Source organism: Echeneis naucrates, chromosome 8 (genome assembly GCF_900963305.1).
Source record: "Echeneis naucrates chromosome 8, fEcheNa1.1, whole genome shotgun sequence".
Lineage (NCBI taxonomy): Eukaryota > Metazoa > Chordata > Actinopteri > Carangiformes > Echeneidae > Echeneis > Echeneis naucrates.
In genome coordinates this window covers 5,537,331-5,565,317 of record NC_042518.1, presented here as the reverse complement: position 1 = coordinate 5,565,317, position 27,987 = coordinate 5,537,331, and the positions used below count along the sequence as shown (strand labels likewise).

General features: G+C 43.2%; 1 protein-coding gene across 1 annotated transcript in view; it reads left to right on the top strand.

The window, feature by feature from the left end:
• The window catches only part of srcin1a (SRC kinase signaling inhibitor 1a), a 45,963-nt gene that overhangs the window by 11,250 nt on the left and 6,726 nt on the right, over positions 1-27,987 (top strand). Inside the window, exons 4-19 of the mRNA XM_029507713.1 lie at positions 3,996-4,022; positions 9,696-9,891; positions 11,016-11,311; positions 12,852-13,673; positions 14,085-14,170; positions 14,601-14,728; positions 16,404-16,424; positions 17,152-17,312; positions 20,228-20,403; positions 21,388-21,518; positions 22,012-22,159; positions 23,758-24,064; positions 24,226-24,487; positions 24,822-24,961; positions 25,193-25,345; positions 26,906-27,808. Coding sequence (XP_029363573.1) covers positions 3,996-4,022; positions 9,696-9,891; positions 11,016-11,311; positions 12,852-13,673; positions 14,085-14,170; positions 14,601-14,728; positions 16,404-16,424; positions 17,152-17,312; positions 20,228-20,403; positions 21,388-21,518; positions 22,012-22,159; positions 23,758-24,064; positions 24,226-24,487; positions 24,822-24,961; positions 25,193-25,345; positions 26,906-27,808 — 3,957 coding nt within the window. The remainder of the gene's footprint in view (positions 1-3,995; positions 4,023-9,695; positions 9,892-11,015; positions 11,312-12,851; positions 13,674-14,084; positions 14,171-14,600; positions 14,729-16,403; positions 16,425-17,151; positions 17,313-20,227; positions 20,404-21,387; positions 21,519-22,011; positions 22,160-23,757; positions 24,065-24,225; positions 24,488-24,821; positions 24,962-25,192; positions 25,346-26,905; positions 27,809-27,987) is intronic.

The window sequence follows — 27,987 nt, the reverse complement described above, 5'->3', positions numbered from 1 at the left end:
TCTCAGTATGCGGGAGGAAGTGACAGAACCCAGGAATCCTTGTCATCTTGTGGATTTTCAAGGCATGGACAGCATGGAAGGAAGGAAGGGGCGAGCAGGGGGAGGAGCTGGGGAGGAGCAGAGCAGCCACTCAAGCAGCCCACTGCTCAATTAGCCAGCACCAGCATGAGCAGGCACCCATCTGCGAAGGAGTTAATCGGCTGGTGTTGTAATGAATTAAATAAAGAGTTTCCGCCGCATGTGCTACTCGAGAGCGAGACAGAGAGAAAGAGGGCGAGAGCAAGAGAGAGGGTGAGAGAGAGGGAGGTTGACTGACGGGGAGAGAGAGAGAGAGAGAGAGAGAGAGGGAGGGAGGGTAAGAGAAGCAAAGGGAGGGAGAGACGGGGGGGAAAAAACACGATGAGGATTCGCTGCACCTGACGGACAGCCTGGGATGACTGGAGTGGTGGACAGGCACAGGTGCACTGCAGGTGAGACAGGACTGAGAGCTTGAAACTGGAAGCCAGAGGCTGTATAGAGTGAGTGCGTGTGTGTGTCTGTGTGTCTCTCTCTCTCTCTCTCTCTCTCTCTCTCTCTCTCTCTATCTCTGTGTGTGTTTGTGTGTGTGTGTGCGCATGTAGGATGAAGATGTGCCAGTTGGGATTAGATTCCACGCCTGTTATGTTTGTTGTGGTTGTTGTGGTGATGGTGTGCATATGCTCAGAAAGCAGAAACCCAGGATAGATGTTGGCTGAGTGGATGATATTATAAACTGTACACAGAGCCTTTTATTCATCCGTCTGAGTGAGCATTAAACGCACCGTACAGACTGATGTGGGTGTCTGTAAAATACAGAAAGGGGGGGGGGGGGGGGGGGAGTAGGAGGAAAAAGGCTGCGGTAATACCAAGACACCAAACTGGACCGGAGGATGCAAAGAGTAAGAATGATTGAGAGGGGGGCGGGGGGTGCAAAGAGGATGACGACATGAGAAAGAGATAAGGTGGAGGAGGGGTGGTGTGAGTGTAGCCTGCTTTACATGCAGGTCAGGTAATGCAGCGCTCCACTCTGCGAGGCAACGTCCGTGTGTTGGAGCTCTGTGGTCAACTCCCAAGTTTAGTCTAACGTTACAAACATATCTCAGTTTCTTTGTGTGCCCCCCTGGCAGCATATTTAATCCAACTGGAGGTTCAAAATTATAACATGGACATCCGAGCTAAACAGTAAAGCGTAAGTCAAGAGTTTGATCTGTCATCAGGGATCAGCGTCATAACCATGAATAAATATTCCATGCAGGACAGCTGCATTGATTGCACTGATGATTGGATGATTAAAGCTGTCACTGGCAAATGAAATTGTTGCTTTACAGTTCAGTTCCAGTCGCTCTCACACCCTTCAAGAGCAATATTTGCATCTCAAAGTCCAAGTTCAGGATATGTGCAGCTGCCCACAGTGCAACGTTTAAAACAACAAGAGGTGGTGAAGAATGACTGTGTTTACTTTACCTGAGAACTGGGAGTAAGCCTCATTAAATCAACAAACAGTGAAACACCAGCACTAACAGACACAAAAGACCACACATCACTTCTGCACCATTGAAGCTCTTGGAGTCATTTAGCTTTGTGGGGGGAAAAATAAAATCATTAATGTCTGAGCAAGTGGGCAGCAATTATTTACGATGCGCAGGCGCTGCCCCTGAGCCGCTGGCAGTCCAACGGGCTGTCAAGACCGAAGCTTTAGAGGCCGGCCACGCTGAACGAGTGCCAGGCACACAGCGAGTGGGTCAAGGCCAGCACGGGTCCAAAATGTGTTATCTTATCCATATCTGCGACCTACTTTACCCATGATCCCTCCCTCCTGAGTCTGACCAACTACCACTTCCATTTAAGCAGCCTGTGCATGATTTATGGCTTCTGATCACTCACCGTTCTGAGGAGCATACTGCTTTTTATATAAACATACAGGGCAACTAGCAAGGAAACAGAAACTCTCATCCGCATGAGTAGGATTTTTTCCTGTTTGGTATAATTATTTGGAGACAAATTGACCCCAGACTCTGTGCCTCCTGTTTTGGCTCGCTTTAAAAGTGCCATTTGGGATCTAGCATGTTTTCATATTTCTTTACTAAAGGTGTCACTCTGGGATAATGTAAATATATCTTCCATGCTTGTTTTAAGAAGTGGCTTACTGAAACGATTCCTTGTCTCTCTCTAGAGTTATAAAGTTTTTTGACATCTTATGATTTGGGATCATCTAAAATTATTTTAGTGATCAGCTGCACTTCCTGTAGCGAGGGAGCGCCTTTTTGTTGCTTGGTTGTTTTGTTATTCTTAAAGTTAAGAATTAAATGAGAAAATTAGAAAAAAAAACCCCAAAACAATTGTTGCTTAAAGTTGGAAAGTAATTTCAGGGAGTGCCCGAAAAGCTGTTGAACACCTTAAAAATTATAAAAATAAATAATTAAATAATTTGTAAGTGAGCTCTCTTTGTGAAGTGTTTTTTCAAAGTTGTGATTGAACTATGTTGGTTTTCCTGCAGGGCAGTACACAATACTTACATCAATACAGTTAGTATTTAGTATTTTCAGGCTTCTGTCTTCTCCTATTTATTTTAAAATGATAAAATGCTATGATATTTCCAATTTTACCTACTAAAAGTGCATGTATTATCAACAAGCAGCACATATTGCATACTGTTTCTGCGTTGTGTGAAAGTAGGACACAGCCTTTATGACCTGTCTGGCCTGGGTTTGACTACATGTTCTCTAGCCCAGGACATATTACACTGGTTTGCTGTAAGTAGAACACATTTGTATCAAACAAGAGATTGTTCCAAAAAGAGAGAGAAAAGAAAGAAGAAGTAAAGAGAGAGTGAAGTGGAAAAAGAATAGAAGAATGGTAACAAGGCCAAATGAGAGAAGATTAAGTGAAAGATTAGATTACAATAAGGTTGTAATCAGGGATGATGTTACCCCTGATGCTTATGTTTACTGAAATCATCTCAGTGTTTGTTGAGACAGTATTAAAGTGGAAGGCTGATAATGAAAAAACAAAAAACTTCCTATCATGAATCAAAACCTGCCAGTGTTTTTACTTTATTTAATTTATTTTTTTATTTTTTTATTATTCCTCTGCCTGGAGAGTAATGTGGGTCCTTTGGCAGTGACACAGAATGGACTGAAAATTGCCTGCAGATAAGGATAAAAACTAGAATAAGAGTTTGGATTAAAATTAAAATTCATGAACTCTCCCCAATCCTTTTTTTTTTAATTTTCCCTGTCATTTTGAGGTATTTCTAGGCCATCGGTGGCTCAGCCGGGTTTTAACTGTAACGTAACTATGTTTTAATGGAAAGCCGACTTACTGAGGCCACCGGCAACATGCAGGCACCTTTTCAAACATGGAAGAGCAGCAGGGAGAGCGAATGGACAGATGAGATATACAGCCATGTGCCGGCCAAAAAAAAAAAATCAGGTGAGGTAGAACGGTTCAGAGGAAAAGAGGTGGATGGAGAGTGAAAGAGACAGGCGAAGAGCGAGGAGGAGACGGAGCGGTTGTTGCTTGCCTATGGCGGAGATGTCTGGGAGCGAGGCCAGTGTCACAACAACAGAGTCACTCTTTCTTTCATTCTTTTCATTTCCTCCCCTTCACCAGCTGCAGCCAACAGTGCAGTCTTGTTTCAGGTGCATTGTAACCCGACACCTGCAAAACGCAGCCCCCGCACCCCGCATTAGAACCAAACACACTTTAACGATCGTGCTGAGAAGTAGTAACACACAAACAATTTAGAAAATGTGAATGACCATGCTTCTTTGTGGAAGATGTTTTGAATTTCCGTGTCAAAGGCCTGAAACTTCTGTCTCCTCTCCAGTTTCTTTTTTATATCAGTAAACTCAAACCATTGTTAACCATCTAACTTTTCACTTTGTCTCCCCCCTTTCCCTGTTTTTTTTTTTTTGTTTTGTTTTGTTTTGTTTTGTTTTGGTTTTTTTGTTCCCCCCCTTCATGAAACTTCACAGCAACAGCCTAACTACTGGAGCTTTAAGGTCAGTGCTCCGTGTCTAAGTGTCACTGTGTGTTTGTCATTCTTTATGTCCAGTGTGTGTGCAGTGTGTGTCATTTGTGCTGTGGGATCACACCAGACTCCTCAGGCATCACCAGCCTATCTCCCCGGTCGTCTGGCTCCTGCAGCAGCCAGCTCACTCGATATCTCTTGGCTCTCTGGGCATTGTGCGAGTGTACGATTGTGCCGTGTGTGTGTGTGTGTGTGTGTATTGCGGTGACAGAGGTGTCAGGGGTAGAGACAGCTTAAACTTCTCCAGCTCCATTTAATCTGCGGAAGACGATTCTCTCAGGATTTATGATACCTCAGTCAGCTAGCATTAATGGCTAGAAGTCATGTGAGTATTACTCAGACAGACTTAGACATTAAGAAGACACTTCAGAAATGCCACTGAGACATTATTGAAATAATGCTTTGACATTAGCAGAAATTCTCAAGCAGTGGCTGGGCTGCCGAATGGATTTTATTCACAGGTAGGACAGACGAATTGATGGCATATTGAAAGTGCCTATAACTTATACTTAATTTAAAGAGTTAGTGTATTTGCTAACTGGCCATGGATTGTAAAGGGAATTACTCTGTTGTGGCACCACAGCTCACAGGCAGGCGGGGAGGTTAAATAAGTCACAGAACATATTGATGTGCATGCGTGCGAGACACCGGCGCAGAATTTATCTGTGGTGTAGTCTTCACTGAATCCCTGCTCACAGTATCATTTAGACAGAGTGGAAATGTTACTGAATATCAATACCTGAATGCCCTGACCCTCCAAGAAGGAAAAGCAATTTGTCCTTCACTCCCGCAAGTACTTTAACCTTAAGAAAGGGTGAAATGAAAAGTAATTCAGAGCCCTGTCTGTCACACAAATCTGTTATGCAAGATTTTTAATTTTTAATTCTGCGGGGTGGTTGCAAAACCTTGTAGGTATGAGTATGTAGGTAAGTATGTGGGTGTGTGAAGAATGGGTGTCAAATAATTAAAGTTTTTAATAAAGCAGTCAGACATAAAAAAAAGACACATTTCTAGCAAGACTGGAAATGTAGAAAAACAGCAGGAAATGGAAAAACATTTACTGATGAAAACTGATAATCATTTTCGTTATCATTTCATATACTTCTAATCTCAGCTCAGATGAGTTCAGATGTCTTCTTTTGACTCACAAACTGCCAAACCTCACAGCCATTTAGTTAAGAGGGATATGAGATGGAATAGCAGAAAATATTCAGCCTTTAAAACATCAAAACACATAATGATAATCATGAGTCATTTTGAAATTGACAGAAAAGATAATAGTTTCGGTGATAATCAACTAACATATAATATTTGCAACTCCAAAACATCATTTCTTATTTCTGATGTGGGTCTTTTCACTTCCCAGAAAAAGAAAAATGTTTGTTTATCACCTGACGTGGCTCTGTAGCAGCCGAAAACATCCATCAAGTGAGGTAGCTTCATCACCACACAGCAAGGCTTAGAATTTATTTATTGGCACCACAAGGTGCTACAGTGGTTGTAAAACATTAAGTGAAAGAACCAAAATACTCCATGTGGCTCCAGATCTAAAGCTACTTGCTGTCAACACACACACACACCTGACACCTCATCCTGCTCAGTTTCCTTCAGTTTCGGCAGTAAAGCTTCTCAAAACACCGTCCTACTCCCCCAGCCCACCACCTCTAATCTGAGCTCAATACCGCTGCCTACTGAAAATACTCAGCACCACTACAGCGACTGAACTACACTCATTTTACACCTCTGGGGAAAAAAAAATAAAAAAAAAATCCAAGGACACGTTTACGTGTAACTTGGCCTGGAACAATCTCCCAATCATATAAAAGTGTAATCGCTGAAGTACTTAAAAATTCTCAAACACAGACAGCAGCATGACAAGCAAGCTACCCTGATGCAGCTTTAACCATGTAACAACTGTCTCCATCTGATACGCTGGAGCCAAAGATGTTTGTTTTTCTTTTATTTCACTAATTTCTTACTCCAGTCCAGAGGAATTCTGCCCTCGGGGGAAACGGTTAGCAAGAAGTGGATATCATGTGTGGACTTTTTAACACCAACAGCGAAACTGCAGCCTGCAGGCAGTTTTCTGGCACTTCTGATAAACGTGATTCAACCACATTCTGAACAGTGCTCACAAAAGGAAAGAAAAGTAACTATACACTTCGTCTAAAAATAATTTTCTTCAAAACATTTTGTGGATGATGAGCAAATAACTTTTAATGCCAACTAATGTTGAAGTGAAGATGGGAAAAAAAAAAACAAAAAAAAACTTGTTGAGCAAGGTTAAGAGATCCGGAGAGTTAGTGAGACACCAGGGGAGTGTCAAGTAGTGTTTCATCAAATTTCCTCTCCTAGATATAAAAAAAGAAGGTATTTAAAAAAAAAAAAAAAAAAAATCTGCTGTTAACGTGACCTTAAAAGAGAATAGTGTGTGTTTGTGTATGTGTGCACGTTAATGCCTGTGTCTGCAGGCACACAAACAAGAAAAGGCATGGTGGGCGGCTGTGTTGAGTCTAATGGAGTTTGTAGCCTAGGGTCTGTTGTCAGGCTGCCATGTCCCGCTTTCCACTCCATTCGCTCATGTTCCTTGTAAGATCATCCTGTTCCTTCCTTTTTCGTCAGTACTGCCAAGGCCTCGCAACAGTGTAGAGTTTTGAACAGTAACTGAGTGCTGTATGGATTGCAGTGAAAGAAAAGGCTGAGGTGTAAATGGGAGGACTGCAGAGGAAATGGAGAAGGAGATCGAACCAGTTTCCCTCAGAGGTCGAGAACACCAGCATGTAAAACGTTGGCGTGTCTTGCGGGGCCAGATGTATGACCAGATGGTGGATTCGCATGTAGCATTTACAATGCAAAATCACTGCAGAGAGATATTTTTAGTTTTCATTTCACATAAACCACCAATATGGAAGTCAATGTTTTAGCAGGGCTTTTGTAACAAGGCGAGCTCAAAAAGAGAAAACATAGCACCGTCTTTGGTGAAGCTGCACATTTAGAAACTGCAGTTTCATCATAGTCATTGAAAGCACCACTATATCGCTTTTCCTACACAGCAAGAATACACAGGTTTCCTACAGAGAATACTTTGCTGTTTTTTATTTTTGTTGTTTTCTTTCTTCTTTTTTTACATTTTCAGCTATCTCACAAATTTAAAATGCGGTGATTGTGAGAGGCAACGTCAGTCATCTGCAGCAGCACAGTATACTCACTTTCCTTTTCATAGAAAGCTCCAAGTAGGTTATTTAGCCTTGAGATAAAATTCTGACATGCAGCAGTACAACATCTCAAGATTTTTGGAACATGAACTTGCTCACTTTTTCCCCTCTCAGCTGTGCAGGAAAAAAATGAACAGATATTCTCGGGAAAAATCGTCTCTGATGTTTGAGACATGGATGCCATTTCCATTCAAACTGAAAGCTGTAATTGCGTTGCTAAATGTATTTCGGTTACTTTTACTGAGTTATGGGGTTGAAATTAGACAGCTGTTCCGTTACAGTGCTTTCTCCGAGATGGATATATGCCAGGATTTATTCAACTCCGAGTCTAACAGATGTTATATCAAAACTTCTTCCCCCTCACCCTTTCATTAGTTTTAAGCGTGCGATGTGTAGCTTGTGAAAGTTTTGAGTTTTAGGTCTTTAAGGATTAGTTTGACATTTTGAAAGATGCCCTGATTTGCTCTCAAGTGGAGATACTGATGGAGAGAAATAGTCTTTTGACTGTGATGTGTAATATCAAAAAAAAAAAAAAAAAAAGTTTTCCTGATTCCACCCAAACTCAATCCAAAGAGACAAAGTGATGTTCTAATGGTGGTTTATGTGTCAGACTATTGACTGTAACTGGTAACTTTCTCAATTGTCTGCCAGTTGCCCGGCAACAACTTGTGTGTGTCTGTAAGTGTGTATATGTGTGTACATATGTATACGATCCTTTTTAAATATAACTTTTGTTACATCATCAGATTGGTGAGGCCTGTAAGAAGAATGTGTAGACTATATGTTCACATTTGGCCCTAATGTCGTATATCTTCCGGTAGTTTACCAGAATGTGACATGAGGCTCCTGCAGCTCATGCTGCTGCTGACTGAGTTATTGTTGTTCAGTGTGGTCGAAGTTTGGATAAATGACCCTATTAGGAAACATGGTGGGTGTTATCTGTCAGAATCCCCATCCCTCTGCGTGCTCAGACACTGTCTCCCACCACCATCACTGGACACCACCACTATTATTCTGTACGTGGGTGTGTGTAAATGAATTATGTATGATAGCGATGGAGGAACACTATATATAGCATTTTTCCTGTTCTCAGATCTGATGGGGGTTTCGTAGCTGGCCCTGTAAACGCACTGGGGATTGTTTGAATTGCAAATTACACATGATAGTAGTTTAGTTACTGTTTAAGTAGTGCTGTAACAACTTATTGTTTAATGGACTGGCCCATGGGGAATCAGAAATAATCAGTTTTCATTGAAAATGCATTCCACAATTAATTGGCTACAGCCATGCAGGCAGTTCTGTGGGGCTGTATTTGGGCAGAGTGGTTCTTTAAGCTAAATGTTATGTCATATAAGCCAGTTTTGGGTTTTCCATATTCGCTGTATTGTGACTTATTATTAACATTATTGCTTTACTTGTTTATTTATATTTTATGAGTTAAATGATTAATTAATTGAAGAAGATTGGATTGTAAGTGCAGCATAGCTTCCTTGCATCATACCCAGTTACAAAAGGATGTACAAATGTGTTCTGTTTTGTGTCGTGTGTGTGTATGAATGAATTTGAACAGCTTACTGCTGTGAGCCCAGAGACGGCCGGCTGTGAATCTCAAATTAATTAAATAGCACATTAATATAACCCACAGCAGAGCCACGCTGCCGTTTGACTCAGACAGGAGGAGGGAGAGCAGGAAATCCTTGAAAAGAGGAAAAAATGTTAATGGTGCAAGGAGGTGGAGACAGGCACAGCCACCGTACTGTGTCTGCCTCTGCCATCCAAACAATCTGAAGATAGCTTTCTGGGAGCTCATTACAGCCGCTGCAGCAGCGGGGGATCAGGGAGCCAGTTCAGTGAGCTCGGCCCCAGCTGCACTAACAGCCTTTCAGTGAGAGACACCTGGGCATAGGCTAGCAGGATAAACCCACAGTGACAGCCCGGGATTTGCATGAGCTTCTCCTCCCATCCCAAAAGCATTCATTTAAAGTTTGTAGCTGCACAGGGACAAGAGTTTGGATGAGGGCATGTGGGAGGCGTGCAGAGTTGAGTAAACATGACATAACTTATGCTAAGCTGGAGCACTGTTTCCGGCTTAATTTTGCTCCTCTCCCACCCGTACGTGATTCACACAGGCTGATGCCCTGGAGAGCTGGGCTGTTTGAGTACAACTATATTGTGTTTCTCTGCTGCAGCATTCATCTGATGTCAGATATTGTGAAGCTGGTAATTCATAGTGAATGACTAGTAGTTAAACCATTGTCAAGGTCTGGTTAATCTCATTATGTGGTTCATTGTGTGTAGCCTCATTGTGTGTTCACTGTCTCTATTTCAGTTGGTGTTACTCCATTGGCCACGTCCAATCCATTCTCTCCGCTCCGGTTTAACCTCTCAGTTGATAAATGTGTGTCTCTGTGTCACCTCTCCTCCCACAGAGCCGCAGTCCACGGCACTCCCAGTCTACCCAGTCTGGGCTGGCCGACCAGGCGGCCAAGCTCTCCTTTGCCTCCGCCGAATCCTTGGAGACCATGTCAGAAGCCGACATCCCCCTCGGGTTCAACAGGATGAACCGTTTTCGCCAGAGCCTACCACTGTCCCGCTCTGCCAGCCAGAATAAGCTGCGATCTCCAGGTTAAGATCTGAAGCACTTCTGGCAGGTTGTGTCACAACAAGCTGATTGGGCAGTTTGCACTTCTGTGTTTCCTCAATACAGCTGGTGCCAAAAACCACTTTATGTATAGAGAAAGGGGAAGAGATAACACTCCAACGCCATAGAATTTGCATTATAGACAATATCTATCTATCTATATATATATAAATGCAAACCATCCCAGAGTCTGTGCTGGTTATTAAAGTAGATTATTTTGCTCAGGTAATGTTGACTCTTTATTTGCGTGTAATACTGCACACCTGCTTTAGCCTTGCACTACTGAGGACATGTTTATGTGCAACTGCATCAGGGTCAAAAACAGGTTTACTACAATAGGACCTTGAGAGTGTGAGGAGAATTAGTGTGAGGCCAGTTCACACTCATAAAGACGAAGGTGTGGTGTTATATCAGGCCCTGTGAGATAAAATGAGAGTGACTGTTAAACTAAAGGGGCAGTGGCTGAGCAGAACAGCCAGACTTTCCACTCCATGTATTTACACTAACCACTGTCTTTGTTTTCTTCTCTCCCTAACTCGTCTGCAGTGTCTCACTTATTTTTGCTTGACTTTTAATCACTGGTCTTTCTTTGCTTTGTTTGTTCTTTTTGTTTGTCCCACGGTGTATGAAGATGAATATTCAGGTTAGTCAGGCATCAGACCCGTCTTTCCTATAAAATCAAGGCTTGCAGCAAAGTTTTCTGTGAAGTGTGGCTCTTTGGGGCTAGTCTAGTATTCACCATTTCCATTTAATTATTGATAGCAAGTAAGTTAGACGAGTTCGATCTGAGTAAAGATAAATCTTTAGACCTTGGTTGTGGATTTTCCACTGCCACTCTCCCAGGCATGTTCTCACACTCTGAAAGAGAGAAATGATTTTACACTGTCACTGATCATTCAGTCTGAAGTCTTATGGAAAAAAAGATTAACATCTCGAGCTTCTGTAACAAGAGATAGAACTTTGGGAGGAAAAAATTAACAACCTTGTAGTTTGAAAATGGTAAAAGATGCCACAAGATTAGACAGAATTCATTTTCAAGCTGTTTTATCTATTCAGGAAATCCATTACCCTCTGACTCGGCCATCTCTCCTCTATCCTTCTTATTTAGGCGTGCTGTTCCTGCAGTACGGGGATGAGACACGCCGCGTGCACATCACCCATGAGCTGAGCAGCCTGGACACATTGCACGCCCTCATCGTCCACATGTTCCCTCAGAAGTTGACGGCCGGTATGCTGAAGTCACCCAACACGGCCATCTTGATCAAGGATGAGGCGCGTAATGTCTTCTACGAGCTGGAGGACGTCCGGGACATCCAGGATCGAAGCATCATCAAGATTTACCGCAAAGAACCCATCTACGCTTCATATCCTGCTGCTGCACACCTGTCTAATGGGGACCTGAGGGTGAGGACAAAGCAGCTGGGGAGTGGGGACATGAGGAGGGTGCTGTCTGGTCTCTGACAACTAAGTTGTTAGTGAGAACTATAGTGATGGGCCTCTACAAAAGAGGCGCAGGGCGCTTTTTTTGGCAAGTTAATAGTGTTTTTTGTATATCAATAGTAACTTTAACAGGCTGTTACAGTATATGTATGTGGGCTGGTAATTTAACAGGTATTCCTCCAGGAAATGGATTTTCTTATCTTCAAGTAGGCCATCTGTTGCTGTGCAGACACCAGAGAACAATGTTCCTCTGTGAAATGAGCATATTTTAACATCCGAAGTTATTTCTGCTTCAGTGAAGATCAAGAAAGCCTGAGGGAAACCTTTTTTTAATTATTTCACACAAAATCTTGCTTGCCATCTCTATTATTCACACAACAGCCCAGCTATTAATGATGCAAACAGGAAATGCAAAAGGACAATTATGCCTGTGTATTCTGTATGTGCATGTACTCTGATCTGTGTTTTGGATGCCCGGCACGGCAATTTTAATCTGCAGAAGCACATCTACTTTTTAATGCACTAATAAACTGAGTTGGATGCCAGGAAATCCCACAGGCAAGATTTAAGCGGCACATTTATTAAGCCGTACAGACAATCATCACCGTTAACTATCACCGTTCACGGTCAATGTGAGATGCACAGTCCACAGTACGAGAAGTTGTGTCGTCTTTATAACAGTTGGAGACTAAATGTTGGCTGCATCTGAACAAGCATCTTGCAATGCATGTGCTCTTGTGCGTGTAGTGTGCGTGGCTCTTTCTTGCGGTGCTGTGTTTTTATGTTTGTTGAAGCTGTGTCCGAGTTCGTGCAAGGAACACCATCTCATATAGCCATAAAAATATGTTTATGAATGTACCCCTAGGCATAAAGACTCAGCAGAACAAATTCTTTTGTCTTGCTCCAATATTATCTGTGTATTACATAGTGCAGCAAAACAAGGTTAACTTGAATGCTGAGAAACAAACAAAAAAAAAACTGAAGGAAAACAGAGATTGAGTCAAGCAGAAAGTAGTTATGAGACAAGGGAAAAGAATATTTGGCTTTTTGAAAGCCGCAGAAATGAGAAAAAACACAGCAGGCCTAAACCCACAGCAGGAAAACAGAGGCAGAGGAAGGTTAACAAAAGCACCAGGACATGTTTAATGATGTTTTTATGCTGCACAAAGAAAGGCAGGTAGAGAAAAATAAAAGCTAAGATAAAAGTAGTGGGTATAAATATATTCAGCTGTGTAGCTTTGTCTCCTGTATTCTCTCTCTCCTCCTTTTTCCTTCTTGGCCCACACAGTCCCCTTTCCCATTTAAAAACTCTTCATATTTTAGAAACTAAACTTCGCCACTAATTGGTCATTTGAGGACTTCAGCTATTGCCATCTGCAGTTCATAACAGACTGTCTAGTGTCAGTCAGTTTGAAGTCATAATCTGGTGAGACTGACATTTGGCAAAGACCGCACTGTCTTGAGAATCTCCATGGTAACTTTCAGCTCTGGTTGTTCGTTTCAGAGGGAGATGGTATACTCTTCTCGCGACTCCTCCCCGACTCGCCGCCTGAACACCCTCCCTTCCTCCACGGCCTCGGGGTCCTCTGGCTCCCCCTCTCGCTCACGCCTGTCCTACAGCGGTGGTCGCCCTCCTTCCTTCTCTGGGTCCCATCCCCAGCATGAACAGCCCCGACACCCCCACCACCCTTCAGCCAGTCACGCTGCCAGTGCGGGCCTGTCCCCTTCACCCAGTGCCATCCTGGAGCGCCGTGATGTCAAGCCTGATGAGGAGGTGTCCGCGAAAAACATGGCGTTAATGAAGAACGAGGGGCTGTATGCGGATCCCTACAGCTTGATGCACGAGGGTCGCCTCAGCATCGCTTCCACTCAATCTCTTGCAACCATCGGTGACCCTTTTAGCTTTCCTGTTTCCAGTGGCCTGTACCGCCGTGGCTCTGTAAGGTCACTCAGCACCTACTCAGCTGCTGCTCTTCAGGGAGACCTGGAGGACTCTCTCTACAAGCCAGGAGGTTCACTTTACTCTGACACGTACTCCTCAGCCACTCTGGGCATGGGCTTTCGTATGCCGCCCTCATCCCCACAGAAAATCCCTGACATGCAGCTGAGGGACAGGGACTCATATTCAAGCTCACCAAGCAGAGCCTCACCTGTCAGACAGACCTTTCGCAAGGATTCATCTTCTGTGTTTGTGGAAAGCCCGAAGTCGAGGCCCAGCTCCGGTTCAGAGCCTCTGTGTTTGACAGCGGGACCTGGGGAGACCGGCAGAGCCACCCCTGGCTTTGGGTCTTCATTGTCTGGACAGGACTCTGACACCAGCAGGTCAGTGCCAGTCCATATGGTGAGTTTCTTTAATGTGCCATCCTATTTGAGGAGAGTTCTGGAAACGACCCCCTTCCTTTTTTTTTTTGTCTAAATCAGCCTCATATGAATCGTGTATCATGTACGAGTCTTACCACTATTATACCACAAAATTACTTTGTATCTACCAATAGTTTTTCCAATTTCAACTGTGATAGTTGCTATTTGTCACAAATGAGGGGAAAAAAAACAAACTTAATTTAAAGTTTTCCGGCATTTAAAAAAAAAAAAAAAAGCTTTAGTGCTGACACAAATGCATTAATAACGTATAAGCTCTTATCTAACCAATTCCATTTAATCCACATTTCCCAACGTTCTCTTTGAGTGCATAAAGTTTTACAAAATTACACAATTTCCTAGGGATCATCGCCTGGAGCGTATGGAGGCCATGGAGAAGCAGATAGCCAGCCTGACTGGTCTAGTCCAGAGCGTACTGACAAGAGCCCCAGACAGTGACAGCACGTAAGACTCTCCATTATACCCCATTAACCCTCTGAAACTCACAGATGCAGCTTCAGCTCAGACACATGCGCAGTATTATTGACAGAGGCAGTAGCAGGCTATTATCAGAGCCATTATCAGCTCCATAGAAGTGAAGTGGAGCATTACAGTGTGTGAGGACAGCACAAGTACAGAGCTCTAAACATTAACTGTAAGGCAGAAGAGTATCGATTCGTGCATTGATACAGCGAGACGTCTAGGAGTGCTCGGAGGGAGATTTTTGGCTCCACATTTACACTGAATAGTAGTATGACACTTCACCCCCGTGAACACAATAGGGGCTTATTAACAAGACAACGACTTGTTAATGTCATCAGTCTGATAGTGTCCAGTGGATGTGCTGTTAGCGTTAGCACTGTAATTGCCTTGCCCTGTGGCCGTTGATCCTCAGATGCGGCCTGCTGCGTCTCTGCATGATGGCGGGCTGCCCTCCAGACCAAGGGACGGAGTTCTCACGGCCATTACCTTTCTCTTCCAGCGAGAAGACCGAAACCAACAGTGACGGCTCCGCCACTGGAAGTGAGTACAGCAGCGCAGTTGTGACCTTGTGTACCTCGCCCTTCCTAGCCTACCTGTTAATAACACTGCCACTGCTGTCTAATCACTGTCCAGAGAGTCTTTAGACTGTTTGTTTTTCCTGCTAACAATGAACTGGATTACCAGAGCTGGAGGATAAGAAGGGTGAAATGGTGATCTCCTGGCTTTAAGAGTAAATCTGACAGTGCTGAGGACAAAATGTGATCCAGGCAGGAGGCTGTTGTCCTCAGCGTTGGTTCAGGTGGTTCAGGGTCAAGGTCTTAAATTGGTTAAGGTTGCCTTCACACCTGTTGTTCTAATATGATTGGATCACTTGGACAGTTTCCATCCTGCATCAACAGGACTACATGGACACATATAGCACATTAATTCTGAGAATATGTAGTTAATGTTCTCTGGTTTCAATGAGAGAAAACAAACAAAGGCATTAAGCACTGAGCGTGGGTAGTATTATTACTGTAGACTGCATATTGACCGCCTGCTCTGAATAATTACTTACTGCGGGATTACTGCGGAACTATCGCCACCAATCATTGTCATGTTTGAGGAAACTAGTAATTATATTCTAAATTAATGAATCTAAACAGTTTTGTCTGTAAAATGTGCGAAAATTGTGAAACACTGACATAACAGCTTCTCTAAACAAACTAGAATTCTTCAGAAATCTGAAGAGTAGATGAAGTCTGACGAGTAGATTACACATACAAAGATGTAGATTATTCAAATTTTTTTGATTTAAGACTAAATTAACTGAAAAGAAATATACATGCATGACAGAATATCAAATACTCTGGGAATTGGATTTTGTCTGTTGTTTTTTTTCATCTTTGCACACAAAAATTTGTAAAAATATTGCTTGTTCATCAAAATAGTCAATCAGTTAATCAAATAAACAGAAATGCAATACCGACTAATTTTTGCTGCTCTAATGGGACTTTTCATACAGCCCATACAAACGTGTTGAATGTGAAAGCATTCTTAAACTCTACTGGGATTTTAAATCCATTCATCTTTAATTCGTTGTCTATTTCTCTTTTACTATGTTTTGTTGCTTATTGAAGTTTAAGAGTTCCATTCCAAATGATTAGTTTGCCATTTAAAGATCCCCTTCACAGAACGGTTGAAAGCATTTGCAAATTTTTTAAGTCTGGGAAAAGAACTTGATGATGATCCTGCAATTCAGATGAGAACATTTGTTTTTATTTTGTCTTAATTTGTCCAGTATGGAGAATTTAATTTACAAAACAAACATTTTCTCTGTATAGATTTTTCAAAATACATACAGGAATAATTTTTCAACATCTGTAGATTTTATATACTGAATGATACATTTGAACTTCTTTTCTTTTCTTTTATGTCTCATTTCCTTGCTTCTGTTTTCCTCTTTGGTTTCCCACCCTGCTTATAATTTCCTCACAGTAGTATAAATTTGTAGAGCACTTTTTGCACAAACACAGTCGTCCTTGAATCCTCCTCACAAACTGATCCACTACCAAAAGGCCAAGCCATCACCGGAGTAAATTTCTCTGCTGCAGTGAATAAAAATGTTCTCCAGAATCATCACTCTGTAAATATGAACTTTTAGGATTTTCCGCTCTCTTGCTGGTCGCTCTCCTATTAATTTCTCTGTAACTTGCTCACTCTTTCTATATTCCAGCTGGACGGCAGAAGAAGAAAGGTAGTTGCCATCTCCTACTCTTTCTTCCTTTTTAATTTCCCCTATCAGACATCTCCTCTGCCTTTCTGCCCTTTGTACGGGTGTGTGGTGCTTCTGGGTAGCAGGTGGTGTCTATCCTCACGTTTTCTTCCGGGTTGGTTTCATGGAGAGCAGACCTTCCCTTGTCCTGTCTCTGTCTGTGCCGTTTCAATCTCTGCTTGGTTCTTCCGTCGGGGATTTCAGGCGGTGGTTTTGTCACAGATTGGGCACTTCTTTTTTTAAGTGTGTGCGATTGAGATTGTGTACCACGAAGAGGCGTACATGCACCAGAGTAGCTGGGGAGTCAATGGCCATATTCACAAAGCCCTATGTTAAGATAAGAGCATGGCTATCCCAAAGCGTGACACTACTGAAAAGACTAATTACACTTTTATATAGGTTACTAATTGCATGAGCTCATATTGCTCCCAGTGGGCTATTAGAGTTTTGTGAATATGGCACTTTTTTTGCATTCACACACGGTATTGGTTCAAGTGTGTGTCCCCCGATTTTCTATGTGAGCCTTTTTTATTTTATTTATTTATTTATTTATTTTCCCCAGCCTGTATGCTGTGTGTTACTCTTTACACTTAATGTTATGCTGGCAGACTGCAAATCTCACTTGAGCATAGCCCAGGAAACTAACCTGTTTGTTTTCCGACAACCTCTCGGTGACCCTTCCCTCCGTGTCCTGCTCTGTGATTGGCAGCTCATACACCATCGGCACCTCTAGCTCTGATGCCCCCGCCGCCTTCTAACGCAAACCAGATGAACAGCGTTGTCCGCTTGCAAATGCAGCTCCACCTGCAAGGCCTGCAGCAAAATGCCACTGACCTGCGTAAACAGCTCACCCAACTGCGCAAGATACAGGTATATAACATCCTTTTGACATTTTAAGTTATTTCTCTTTCTTGAATTGTCTGTTCTGCCATAAATGCATATTTATTTGCTTAAAGTGTAGCACAGATAATGGTATGCTATTTTCCCAATTTTAACATTTCTCTCCTCCTTGTTTTGCCATTCAGTGTTTCAAACCTCTTTTTGTATAGTTTTGATCAGCCAGATGGTATTTATAAATGCTGGTGCAAACAGCTATTGCAGATTATCCTAAGATGGCTGTTGCAAAAAGCTGTTTTTGTCCTTATGTGGACACTAAAGTACAAGTGTTAATCTGTTTCCTCCATTGCTATGCAAAAAACATTACTGTGTTGACTTAACGTATTTCGCCATTTATTGTACTGTTTTTTGTTAGTTTTTTTTTTTTGTGAGCTTGAATCAATTATTTTTTACAAAACAGCAGCTACAACATCAGGAGTGCTGGTACAAAGTTTCAGAGACCAAAGACACATTCATTTAACGTTTCAAGAGCCAGTTGCGGAGTTGCTGAAAACCAGACTTGAGGCCCACAACAGTGAAAAGCTGAATCTGGCTGCAGTGAATGCCTGGGAGATCAGGGAAGATACAGAGTGCCTGCTGATGTGGCTGGATCAATGATTTCTGGCAGTCAGCTCCTGCAAAGTCTTTTTCACAAAATATTGAAAATGATCCTTGACTTTTGGAGTATCTATCCAATTGCTTCCCTGAACTTTGGTCACTGTATTTAAAGAGCTGTATCTTCCACACAGTTATTTCTATATTGACATAAACCCACTCAGTAGGAGCCCCAGGAATAAACACTGTAAGTTGCTTATAATGAACATGAGCACTTCAGCTCCTCTCATATCCCATGATCCAATGTGCCAGTAGAAGTTGCATAGCCATAACACCTTCAAGAGAACATGGCAGATGAGTGCCAAGAACCAAAATCTAAAGTCATTGTGCACACTGTTATTTCCACCCGGAGGATGATGTCAGTCTGTTGGTGCATGAAAAAACAGACGTATTGTCTGGTGATATAAAATTCCATCAAAATGTATAAAACATCAAACAGCCAGGAAACGCAGAGATATTCGGAACAAATCTGCTTTTCTTCAATCTCCTCGTCAGTGTTCGAAGCATGGAAAAAGTTCACTCGGTAAAAAAATCCCCAGGCCGCTGAGCAGTCTACCAAAGATGGCGTCTCTACACTCAGTGGTGTTAGTGGTTTTACTGCTTTAAGATGCTTTCGCTTTATCAGTTTTAAAGAGTCATTCGTCTCCCTGTTGATCCTTCCATAATGTCTGTTTGAAGCAGATCGTACAGACTGTGAGACTAAATGTATTCCGCTTTCGGTGCAGAGATCCACCAAGTTGTAGAAAACAGCATAATTATCCAGCATTTCAACACTAATGAATACAGGATCAGTGGCTTTGATGTCTATGTGATCTTCATTTTAATGCTCTTCCTACTGTAAATAACACCTGCAAGCGCACACCGACGTGACACACTGAGAGCATTGGAGTTTGTTTTTTTCCATTTCAGACATTATGTGGGAGAGAGACTGAGAGCAAACAGGGAGGAATGATCTGCAGCCTAAGACCATTTGTCAGGACACGACCATTACACAGCATGTGCGCGAACCACGTGCTTTTCTGAGAGTGTCGTACCTTTTAGCAAATGATAATGAAGTGGAAAGAAAAAAAGCTCAGCTCGCATTGATTGGCTTTCTACACAGACACAGGATTTGCCAGTGGATGCAGGATCAGATAAAGAACGGGTGGGGAAAAAAAAAAAAAAAATGTTGCTGAGGTTTCCACAGAAAAGACTTGAATGCTTTCAGAGGCAGAGGAGAGTGTTTAAGTGTCTTGTTGGGGTAGAGAAAAAGCAATCGTAATGGCAGTGGCAGATGATAGGCATGCAGTGCTCTTATTTGTTCCGTAACAGCAGCCACGAGGGCTTCTCCAACGCACTTTACCTGTCTGTTTGCCCGGCTGCAACCTTTGCACATGCACCCATGTTGTTGCCCATAGCGATGGCCAGCACCTTAAATTTTACATGTACTGCATGAATTATATAGAAGGATGTTGCAGGAGAAGCAGGTAACTGGGAGAGAGGTTGGACACAAGCTCCCAGTACCAAAGATAAAAGACAAATCCAAAAATGTGCTCCTCCACATACGAGAACTTATTATTATGATATGTTACCGTACACCATGCTTTCAGCCATCACCACGGTATAATGGGGAACATTGGGTCATTTTAAATCTTTAAAAAACTGCTGGGTTGCTTCACTTCCTGGAACATGAGGCGGATTAATTATTAATTTTTCTTGCTTACTAGGTGCTTTCATCTCAGGGAGTTGTATTACATCCAGTAGTCCTGTAGAATATTCCATTCATAACACTGTGAGCTGAGCTGAGTTCACGCGCAATGCTTCTGTCAAGGACATCCTTCAAGCTCCTCAGGGCTTCCCGGCTTTCTGTGTAAAGGAAAATATTACTGTATACACACGCCAGTACACACAAAGACCCACACATGCATGCACACTCACTGCAGACTGAACTGTTGGATGCATCTAGCAGCACCTTCAAGAACAAGGCAGCCAGCGTGATGGCTAACATAAATAGACAAGGATGGAGATAACACAGCAGTGAAGCTTGGACTGCGATACAAACGATGGGAGATGACGTGAATCACTGAGATTGTTTTTTAAAAAGGCAAAAATCTCCTTCCCTCCTCCATCATCCCATTGTTGTGTTTAGATGGCAGCAAAAGCAGATCCTGTGCCTTCAACAAGTTATTTTCCTGAGGCCCCTGAAACTCACATTGATACAATTTATTTCCAGACATCCTCAGAACAGACACCTGCAAACACCTGCAGTGCAATGTTGTGTTTGAATGTGTGTGTGTGTGTGTGTGTTTGCGCAGATGGAGAACCAGGATTCGGTGAAAACTCTGTTGAAGCGGACAGAGGCAGAGCTGACCGTGCGTGTAGCCGACGCCCTGAGGAAGCAGGAGGATCCTCTGCAGAGGCAGCGCCTCCTGGTGGAGGAGGAGAGACTCAAGTACCTCAATGAGGAGGAGCTCATCATCCAGCAGCTACAGTCAGTAACAGTATAAGAGGAGTCGAGGAGTAAATGGTGGTTGAAATCTTTTAAGCAATGTTTCAAACAAAATGGTAATGACCGCATTTCTCTAAAACAATAATCCCTCTTCAAAAACCACTGGTGGACTGTTGGCTGAAGCATTCATCATTTAAAGTGACAGTTATGTGGTTTAAGATGGGAATTTATCATGTATTTGATAATTGCTTTAAGCGTGACAAAGTCCCTATCTGCTTTATAATTAGATGACTTATGGGGTGACGCAATGGTTGGATGAAGTTGTAACTGTAATTAAGCCAAGCACAGAGCAAGATGCTCATTAAGATCTGAGGCATGAGACGGTCCAGCACCTAATTGAGGAGACTGTAAACCTAGAGCAGAGAGCTACCTTTGAGATTTAATAATCAGATAACTTGTCTCTAGCTCACGTGCGAAAGCGTTCACCGCAGCGGTGCTTCCTGGATCTCTCTGAGCAGCTCCCGAGTTTCACTGCATTTTCATCATGGTCTAATAGGTGGAACAGTTTTGTGATCTCTGCTAATCGTCGTCTGTTTTTCAGCGTGCCTAACAGGCAATTCATTTGGATTAATTGCACATAGAATAGACTTTGCTTGAGGCAGATGTATAAATATATAAATATAAATATAAATATATATATATAAATATATATATATATAAATATATATATAAAACACCAAGTCGGGCCAGTTCAGATACACTCACCATGAGAGCTGAACAAAAACACGCTTGCATTCTCGATTCCATATTTTCAGTTGCTTGCATGAAATTTTTAGACACCAGTTTGTACTCCTCCAGTTCAGCTGTTAAGAAACGTTAATCTGGTTGCCAGTTGATCGGGGGCAGTTAATTGGCCGAAATTCTACCAAAACCCAGAAGCAGAATAAGTCTGAGATAAATGTTCATTAATGTTTAAGTGCAGCAGAGGAATCCCTGGTGTTCAGCCTTCTGTCTGTTCCATCCCAGCGACCTGGAGAAGTCGGTGGAGGAGATCCAGAAGGAATCATCTGTCAACCACAAGCTCGTGACAGTGCAAGAGCTGGAAGAGAAGGCCTCTGTTCTGAGAAAGCTGGGGGAAACACTTACAGAACTGAAAAGTGAGTCATGCTGGCACACATTTCATTTTCTGTGAACAGGCAACAAAAAAAACAAAAACAAAACAACAACCAAAAGGCACACAGTCTTGTAGTCTTTTCTCTCGCTCACAGTTTATAATGCAGTAATGACTCACTAAGGCACCGATTATCTTTTAGTCACACACAGGCAGCCTGTCAAACATTTAATAGGTCTCAGATTACTTTGTGCATTGTCTTGATGGAGCAGCTGAACATTCACAGTGGTCAGAAAATGTTTTGCTTGATTACATTAAAAAGCTTTCAACGTCTCATTCATTCACTCATCCTCCCACGCAAGCACGGGAAGAAACTGCGAACTCCACAAAGAAAGGCCCCAGGCCCAGGAACCAAACCTGCAACAGTGCTAACCACTATGCCGCGTTGCTGCCCGCTTTCAGCGTCTAACAAGTAGAATTGATTTGGAGGAGGCAAATATGGCCTTCCTACTGCCTTACTCATCTGCTTCCTCTTTCAGATCAGTTCCCGAGCCTGCAGAGTAAGATGCGAGTGGTGCTGCGGGTGGAGGTGGAAGCCGTCAAATTCCTGAAAGAAGAGCCGCACAGGCTGGATGCCCTGTTGAAACGCTGCAAGAGTATAACGGACACCCTCGCCACGATGCGCAAGTATGAACCTGCTCATGTGAAAGCTGCAGTTCATCTTTACTGGCTTTACTCAAACGTCTCCACTAAACTGTGTGTTGAAGACTGAAACTGCCGTTAGGGGATTGAAGAGCTTTGAATAATGTTATAAATGCAGATGGAAGTATATGTCTAATAAATTTTTACTTAGTGACACTCAGTGAAATATGTCTCGCACTAGCCAAGAGAGAAGCTTGCCTATTTATAATCGATACAAGGAAGGTTTTTCCGTTGGTCATCTGTCAAAGAGATGATGTCTCTCTCGTCTTTGCTTGTATTTCAGCAAATCTTTATGGATTCTCATGGAATGCGGCAGACACACAGACTTTAGGCCAAAGAAAACTGATTGTGATATTGCAGCAATATATTGTTGCTGATCTGAAACATAAATTTCTATCATCAAACAGTCACTGTTTAGCTAAAGTTCTGAAACATACTTTTGTCCTTGAGGATCCATTTTGTTTTACTAGTATTCATTGGCACCATCTGGCATAATTGGATGAATACATCCTGATGGTCTTTATAATTTTCTGGCGAATGCGAACTTGTAAAATTTACCATTTAGATTTAGCTTGTTATGTTTATGTAAAGACCTAATTTTCGAGCCCAATTAACCTCACTATTAAAACGAACTCCTCTAATTGGCTTTTTCTTTCATCTTTCAGCAAGTTGGGAGAATCAAATCAAATCAAATCAATTTTATTTATATAGCACCAAAGCAGGGCTAGACTACACTTTTTGTGTTTTGTGGAGAAGCAGTGAGAGAGACACAGTGAGAGCGAGCGTGATGGAGAGAGAACAAGAACAGGTGCCGTGGAAAATACAAAGAAAACATACAGTGATGTGCACCAGTTAATGTTAGCAGCAGGGGGAGAAGAAGAGGTTACAACAGGAAGTGAGTAGTAGTGTGTGATGATAACTAAAGGTTACTGAGCAGGTTGTTGTGTACATGGAGGGGAGAGAGAGAGTTACAACCCCCAGCAGTCCAGGCCTACAGCAGCACAACTAAAAGAAAAGGAGTAATTCAACTTTAAATTTTAACTGTAGTCTTTGTCACAAAGGAAGGTTTTAAGACTGATCTTGAAAGCTGCAACAGCCGGGCCGATACTGGGAGTTGTTTCCACAGAAGAGGAGGCTGACAGCTGAAAGATCTGCCTCCTGATTTACTCTGGGAGACTCAGGGAACCACAAATACCTCCATCCAGAGAGTGAAGTGACCTCCTGGGACAATAAGGAGATTGGAGCTCTCTGAGTAATGATGGAGCTTTGTCATTAAGAGCTTTGTACGATGGGAGAAGGATTTCAAAATTTATACAGAATTGGGAGCCAATGAAGGCGTGAACTCTTTTTCTAGTTCCTGTGAATGCTTTTGCAGCAGACAAACAACATGTCCTGATCAAAACTGATTCCAATGGAACTGGAGGCCAAACTAAAGCCGTGCTGTGCGGGTGGAGGTTTGAGCCCCTCAGTGTTTTTGACTTATTTTTTCAGATTTTTTTGTATCCAGTCGTAGATTATTATTCATGCTCTAGTTTGTCTTAGATTTCAGTTGAATAATGACTTCATCCTCCCTGTCTTGCCAGGCAAGCGAATGAGGGGGTGTGGAAGAAGCAAGAGGACTTCTCCAGTCCTTCAGCAAAGCACAACGATGACTTGCGAAAGTTTTCAGACTTTGACATTCCCACCAGCCCGCCGCTCACAATCAATGACATTGGGGGGGGTAACAGCCTGGCCAATTGGAGTCCCCACTCCAGCCTCAGCCGAGGCCACGGGAACCCATCCGGCCCCCACAAGGATAATTATCCTCCTGTTCCACACAAGGGCAAAGCCCTGGAGGAGCTGGAGCGCCGTGCTGCTGCTGACAAAGCTTTATCCGTAGAGGTCCGACTGGTACGAACGATTTCTGCGGTTTTTCCACATTTTCCTCTCTTTTTCAACCACCCACTGTACATAATTGGTTTCCAAATCACATAACCTAGTTAGACCAGCCGTGCAACCTGATGGTGGGTGTGTGTTGATAAAGTGTTTCGCTCCATGTCTCTACTCTGCAGGCAGCAGAGCGGGATTGGGAAGAGAAACGGGCCAGTCTGACCCAGTACAGCGCGCAGGATATCAACCGGCTGCTGGAGGAGACCCAGGCTGAGTTGATGAAGGCCATCCCTGATCTGGACTTTGCTGCCAAGCAGATCAAGCCCAACTCCAACCCAACATCCTGTCAGAGCCCTCAGAGTGGGACGGCGGCCGCAGAGCACCGTGTCAGCAAGCCGCAGCACAAGCTTTCTGGGAAAGAGGGAGGATCCAGGCGTGGCTCTGGTAAGCTGGCATCATTTTGTACATGCTATTTTCAAGAGAGACCATCCCTCATCAAGTTGTCAACTTTTGAAGGGTTAAAGAAAACACATTTTTAAATGAGTCCAATTAGTTTCACAGTATGCTTACAAGTTCTGCAGATCATCAAATAATCATGTGCTCCCGAAACTGGCAATAAAGAGGGATCGTAGGTGGTTTTGTAAATGTAATTCATTGCATTTGGTATAATGGAAAGTAAATTTTGCACACTAGACATATCGCAGCAAAAAATGCCCCAACTTATTAAACAGATTGTGCAAAAATTACACCTTATTCACAATGCCTGTATTTTTTCCAGATGAGCTCACCGTGCCTCGATATCGCACAGAAAAACCATCCAAGTCTCCTCCTCCACCACCACCGAGACGTAGTTTTCCGTCTTCTCCAGGCCTGACCACCCGCAGTGGAGAGCCCCTCATTCCTGGAAAAAGTATAAAGGTATGGCAGAGAAAAACACACCTATACTGTTAAATGAAAGTAATTCCATCTGGCATTGTTGCCATGCGTGACATTTATCCTTTGATAAATCACAGAGATAAGTTCGCAGGCACAAACCTGTCACTTTTTGGAATAAGGACCATTTTCCCCACATCAAATCGCTGTCTGCTTGTTAATGTAAAGGATGCAGGCTTTAGACACATTTTTAAATAACTAAATATTTGATTGCAGAAATCAGAATCTGAAGAGACCGAAGTCCAGAAGCCCCATGTAAAGCTGAGGAGGACTGTATCTGAAAACCCCCGCCCTGCATCTACACCCCCCACACTGGCCTCTGGGGACAAGGAGGAGGGGGAGGACGAGAAAGTTGCTGCTGAGCTGGAGGTAAACAAAAACCACAACAACAACAAAAACCCTTCTGGTCCGTTTTGTTCATCATATTCTTAATGGTATGATGTTCACCTAGTGGGGAAAACCGCGCTCTTCATGTCGCATCCACATTCTGCCACCGGGTCTTGTGAACACACATAACATAGTCTGTGCGTGCGCTCTGTGCCGATATGCTCATCATCATCATTACCACATGTTCAAGCAGCAGGTGCCATATGTCTCCCTGCCCGTGGCTGTGGGAGAGCCCAAAGATCACATACTGCTCAGTCACACACATCATCACCCAGGGCTCGCAGATCACAGCCAGACAGCTGGACCCTCATGGCTGCTTGGACTGTTTGAGATGGCCTGTCTGAAATCAGATTTGAACAAAGAGTCTTGACTCTCCTGACTTGGATTAACCAGTGGCTGTTATGTTTTTTATCCTGCTATGATAGCTTCTGAACCTCCCCTTTCCCTCCCCAGCTGTTTGAGAAAGCCAAGCTCGGGCTCACGCCGCCCTCTCCCCATTCCCTGCCTGTTAGCTCTTGCTGCAGGAAAAGAGTACCCTGCGGACGGGACCTGTGGCCCTCTCGAGCCTCAGGCTGAGGTAACGCTCTGGGTGACCCCGGAGCGCTGTGGATTAAACCCCTTACACCTCAATGTCAGCTCATCTTAACCCCTCTATTACAGATACAAACGCACAAACCTCCCCACCACAGCTACCGCTCGGCCTCTGGATACATCCACTCATGCACTCTCGCACATCTCTTAAACCTGAAATTAACGATGGTGGATGTAGTTGTTCACCACTTTCTTTCTTTTCTGTTGTGAATACTTCCGAGACCCTCTTCAAAACACCAAAGCATTTTTTAATGACATAATGTGGCTGGATTTGACTCAATGATGGAATGACTTGGTAGGATTTTTGTGAATGATGTCTTATCGCTCTCCTTCTGCTCTCATACTGTGGCCACCAGCACCTCAGAAAAGTATCTAAAATGTCCCACATGTTCAAACTGCATCTGTTTCAATTCAAAACAATAGGCTAAAATAAAAAAACAAAGGTTCTCCAAAGTTATTATAGCTTAGACCTGCAGAATTGGATGATAATTTAAGAATGAGCGATTGAAGATTGAACAAACTTTTACCACCAAACGTCCTTCATATATTAATATTCATTGAGACCACTGAGAAAGTTGGCTGATGTTGATTAAACTTTGCATAAAACAATTTCAGTGTTAATTAAGAACAGTCAGTCATAAGGGCAACCCTGACTGAAGTCATCTTCGGCAAACAGGCCTGCTCACATGGGTGCTGTCTACAGGTTTACAGTTGTTGCTGATGGGCTGTGTGTGACAGCTAATTATTTGAATTTGTAATTAATAAATTTATCTAGAGAGACACTGCAGACAAGTTAATAATGTGACTAACAAATTTCTCTCCCCCATTTTTAGTCGTGCTTGGTTGTTTTCATATGCAGTGATCATCAATCTCACTTGAAGTTTTTAGGTTGTGCTCGAGCTAAATTCATTGTGTTTGAATATAAAGTTCAAGTGCTTTCCTCATTTGTAGGGAAATTGCATATCTCCTGTCCCTCACATCGTGTTGACAAAGTGCTCTTCCGCTGCCTCAGAAGATTCCGTCAGAGATTTATCAAATGACTTCATGGAGGAGAGTCTGTCACGAGATCGGGCGGCGGATCGCATGGCCTGTAAGGCTCAAATGTCAAAGCAGAGGGACGCATCCAGGAGCTCTCCTCAGAGACAGCAAATACAAGAGCAGCATTGTTCTAAACAGGAGCTTGCCCTGCTGTTAACAGAGATGGAGGTGCGGGTGATGACCTCTCTTGAGGCCCAGGAGTTCAGCAAGGCAACAGGAAAAGATTTACAGACTCTGACTATCCTCCCACAGACAAAAGAAGTCTGTGAGGTTCAACTGGGCGATCGGCCACTTCTAGTTCTCTTCAGGGAGGAAAAAACCGTCAGAGAGGCCTACAGCTTGCTGCATTCCCTTCTGGGGTCATCCAAGCCAGTGCCCAAACCCAGAATAAAATCCTCCCTTCACTCGGGTCAGCGGAGCTCTCTTGTGGACGCTCTGAGAAGAGGAATAGAGACAGGGGACAGGATGGTGACACTTCAGAACGACACTGAGGCTGAGACGGTACAGAGGGGCTCAGGGAACGGTTCTCTTGAGCCCACTGGGTCAACCAGTTCTGTGGACAGTCCTGCCAATCAGATGAGAACGACAGAGGATGTTCGACGCAGCACCTACAGGAGGCTGGACAGTTTGGAGGAGACGATTCGAGAGCTGGAGAACACCTTGAGAGAGATCTGTGGCCATCCAACTGCAGAACTTCTTTACACTGACGCCAGTACCCAAAATGTTCCTGCACAGATGACCGGTACTTCGACCTCAGAGACCCAGAAGCCGCGAGTCCCACCCAAGCCGTCATCTTTGAGTCCAGCATCAAACCAGGTTCAATGCATACACTTGCTGTTGCAGATTCCTGCTCTAAAGCAGCATGCTCTGTTTCCATCACTTCTTTTCTCTGGGTGGTTGTTGGAACTTCACTTTCAAGCTTCTGATGCCTGCTCCCTGATTAAATCGACATCAAATAGCATTTATAATTGAAAATATGTAGAAGGGACAGATAG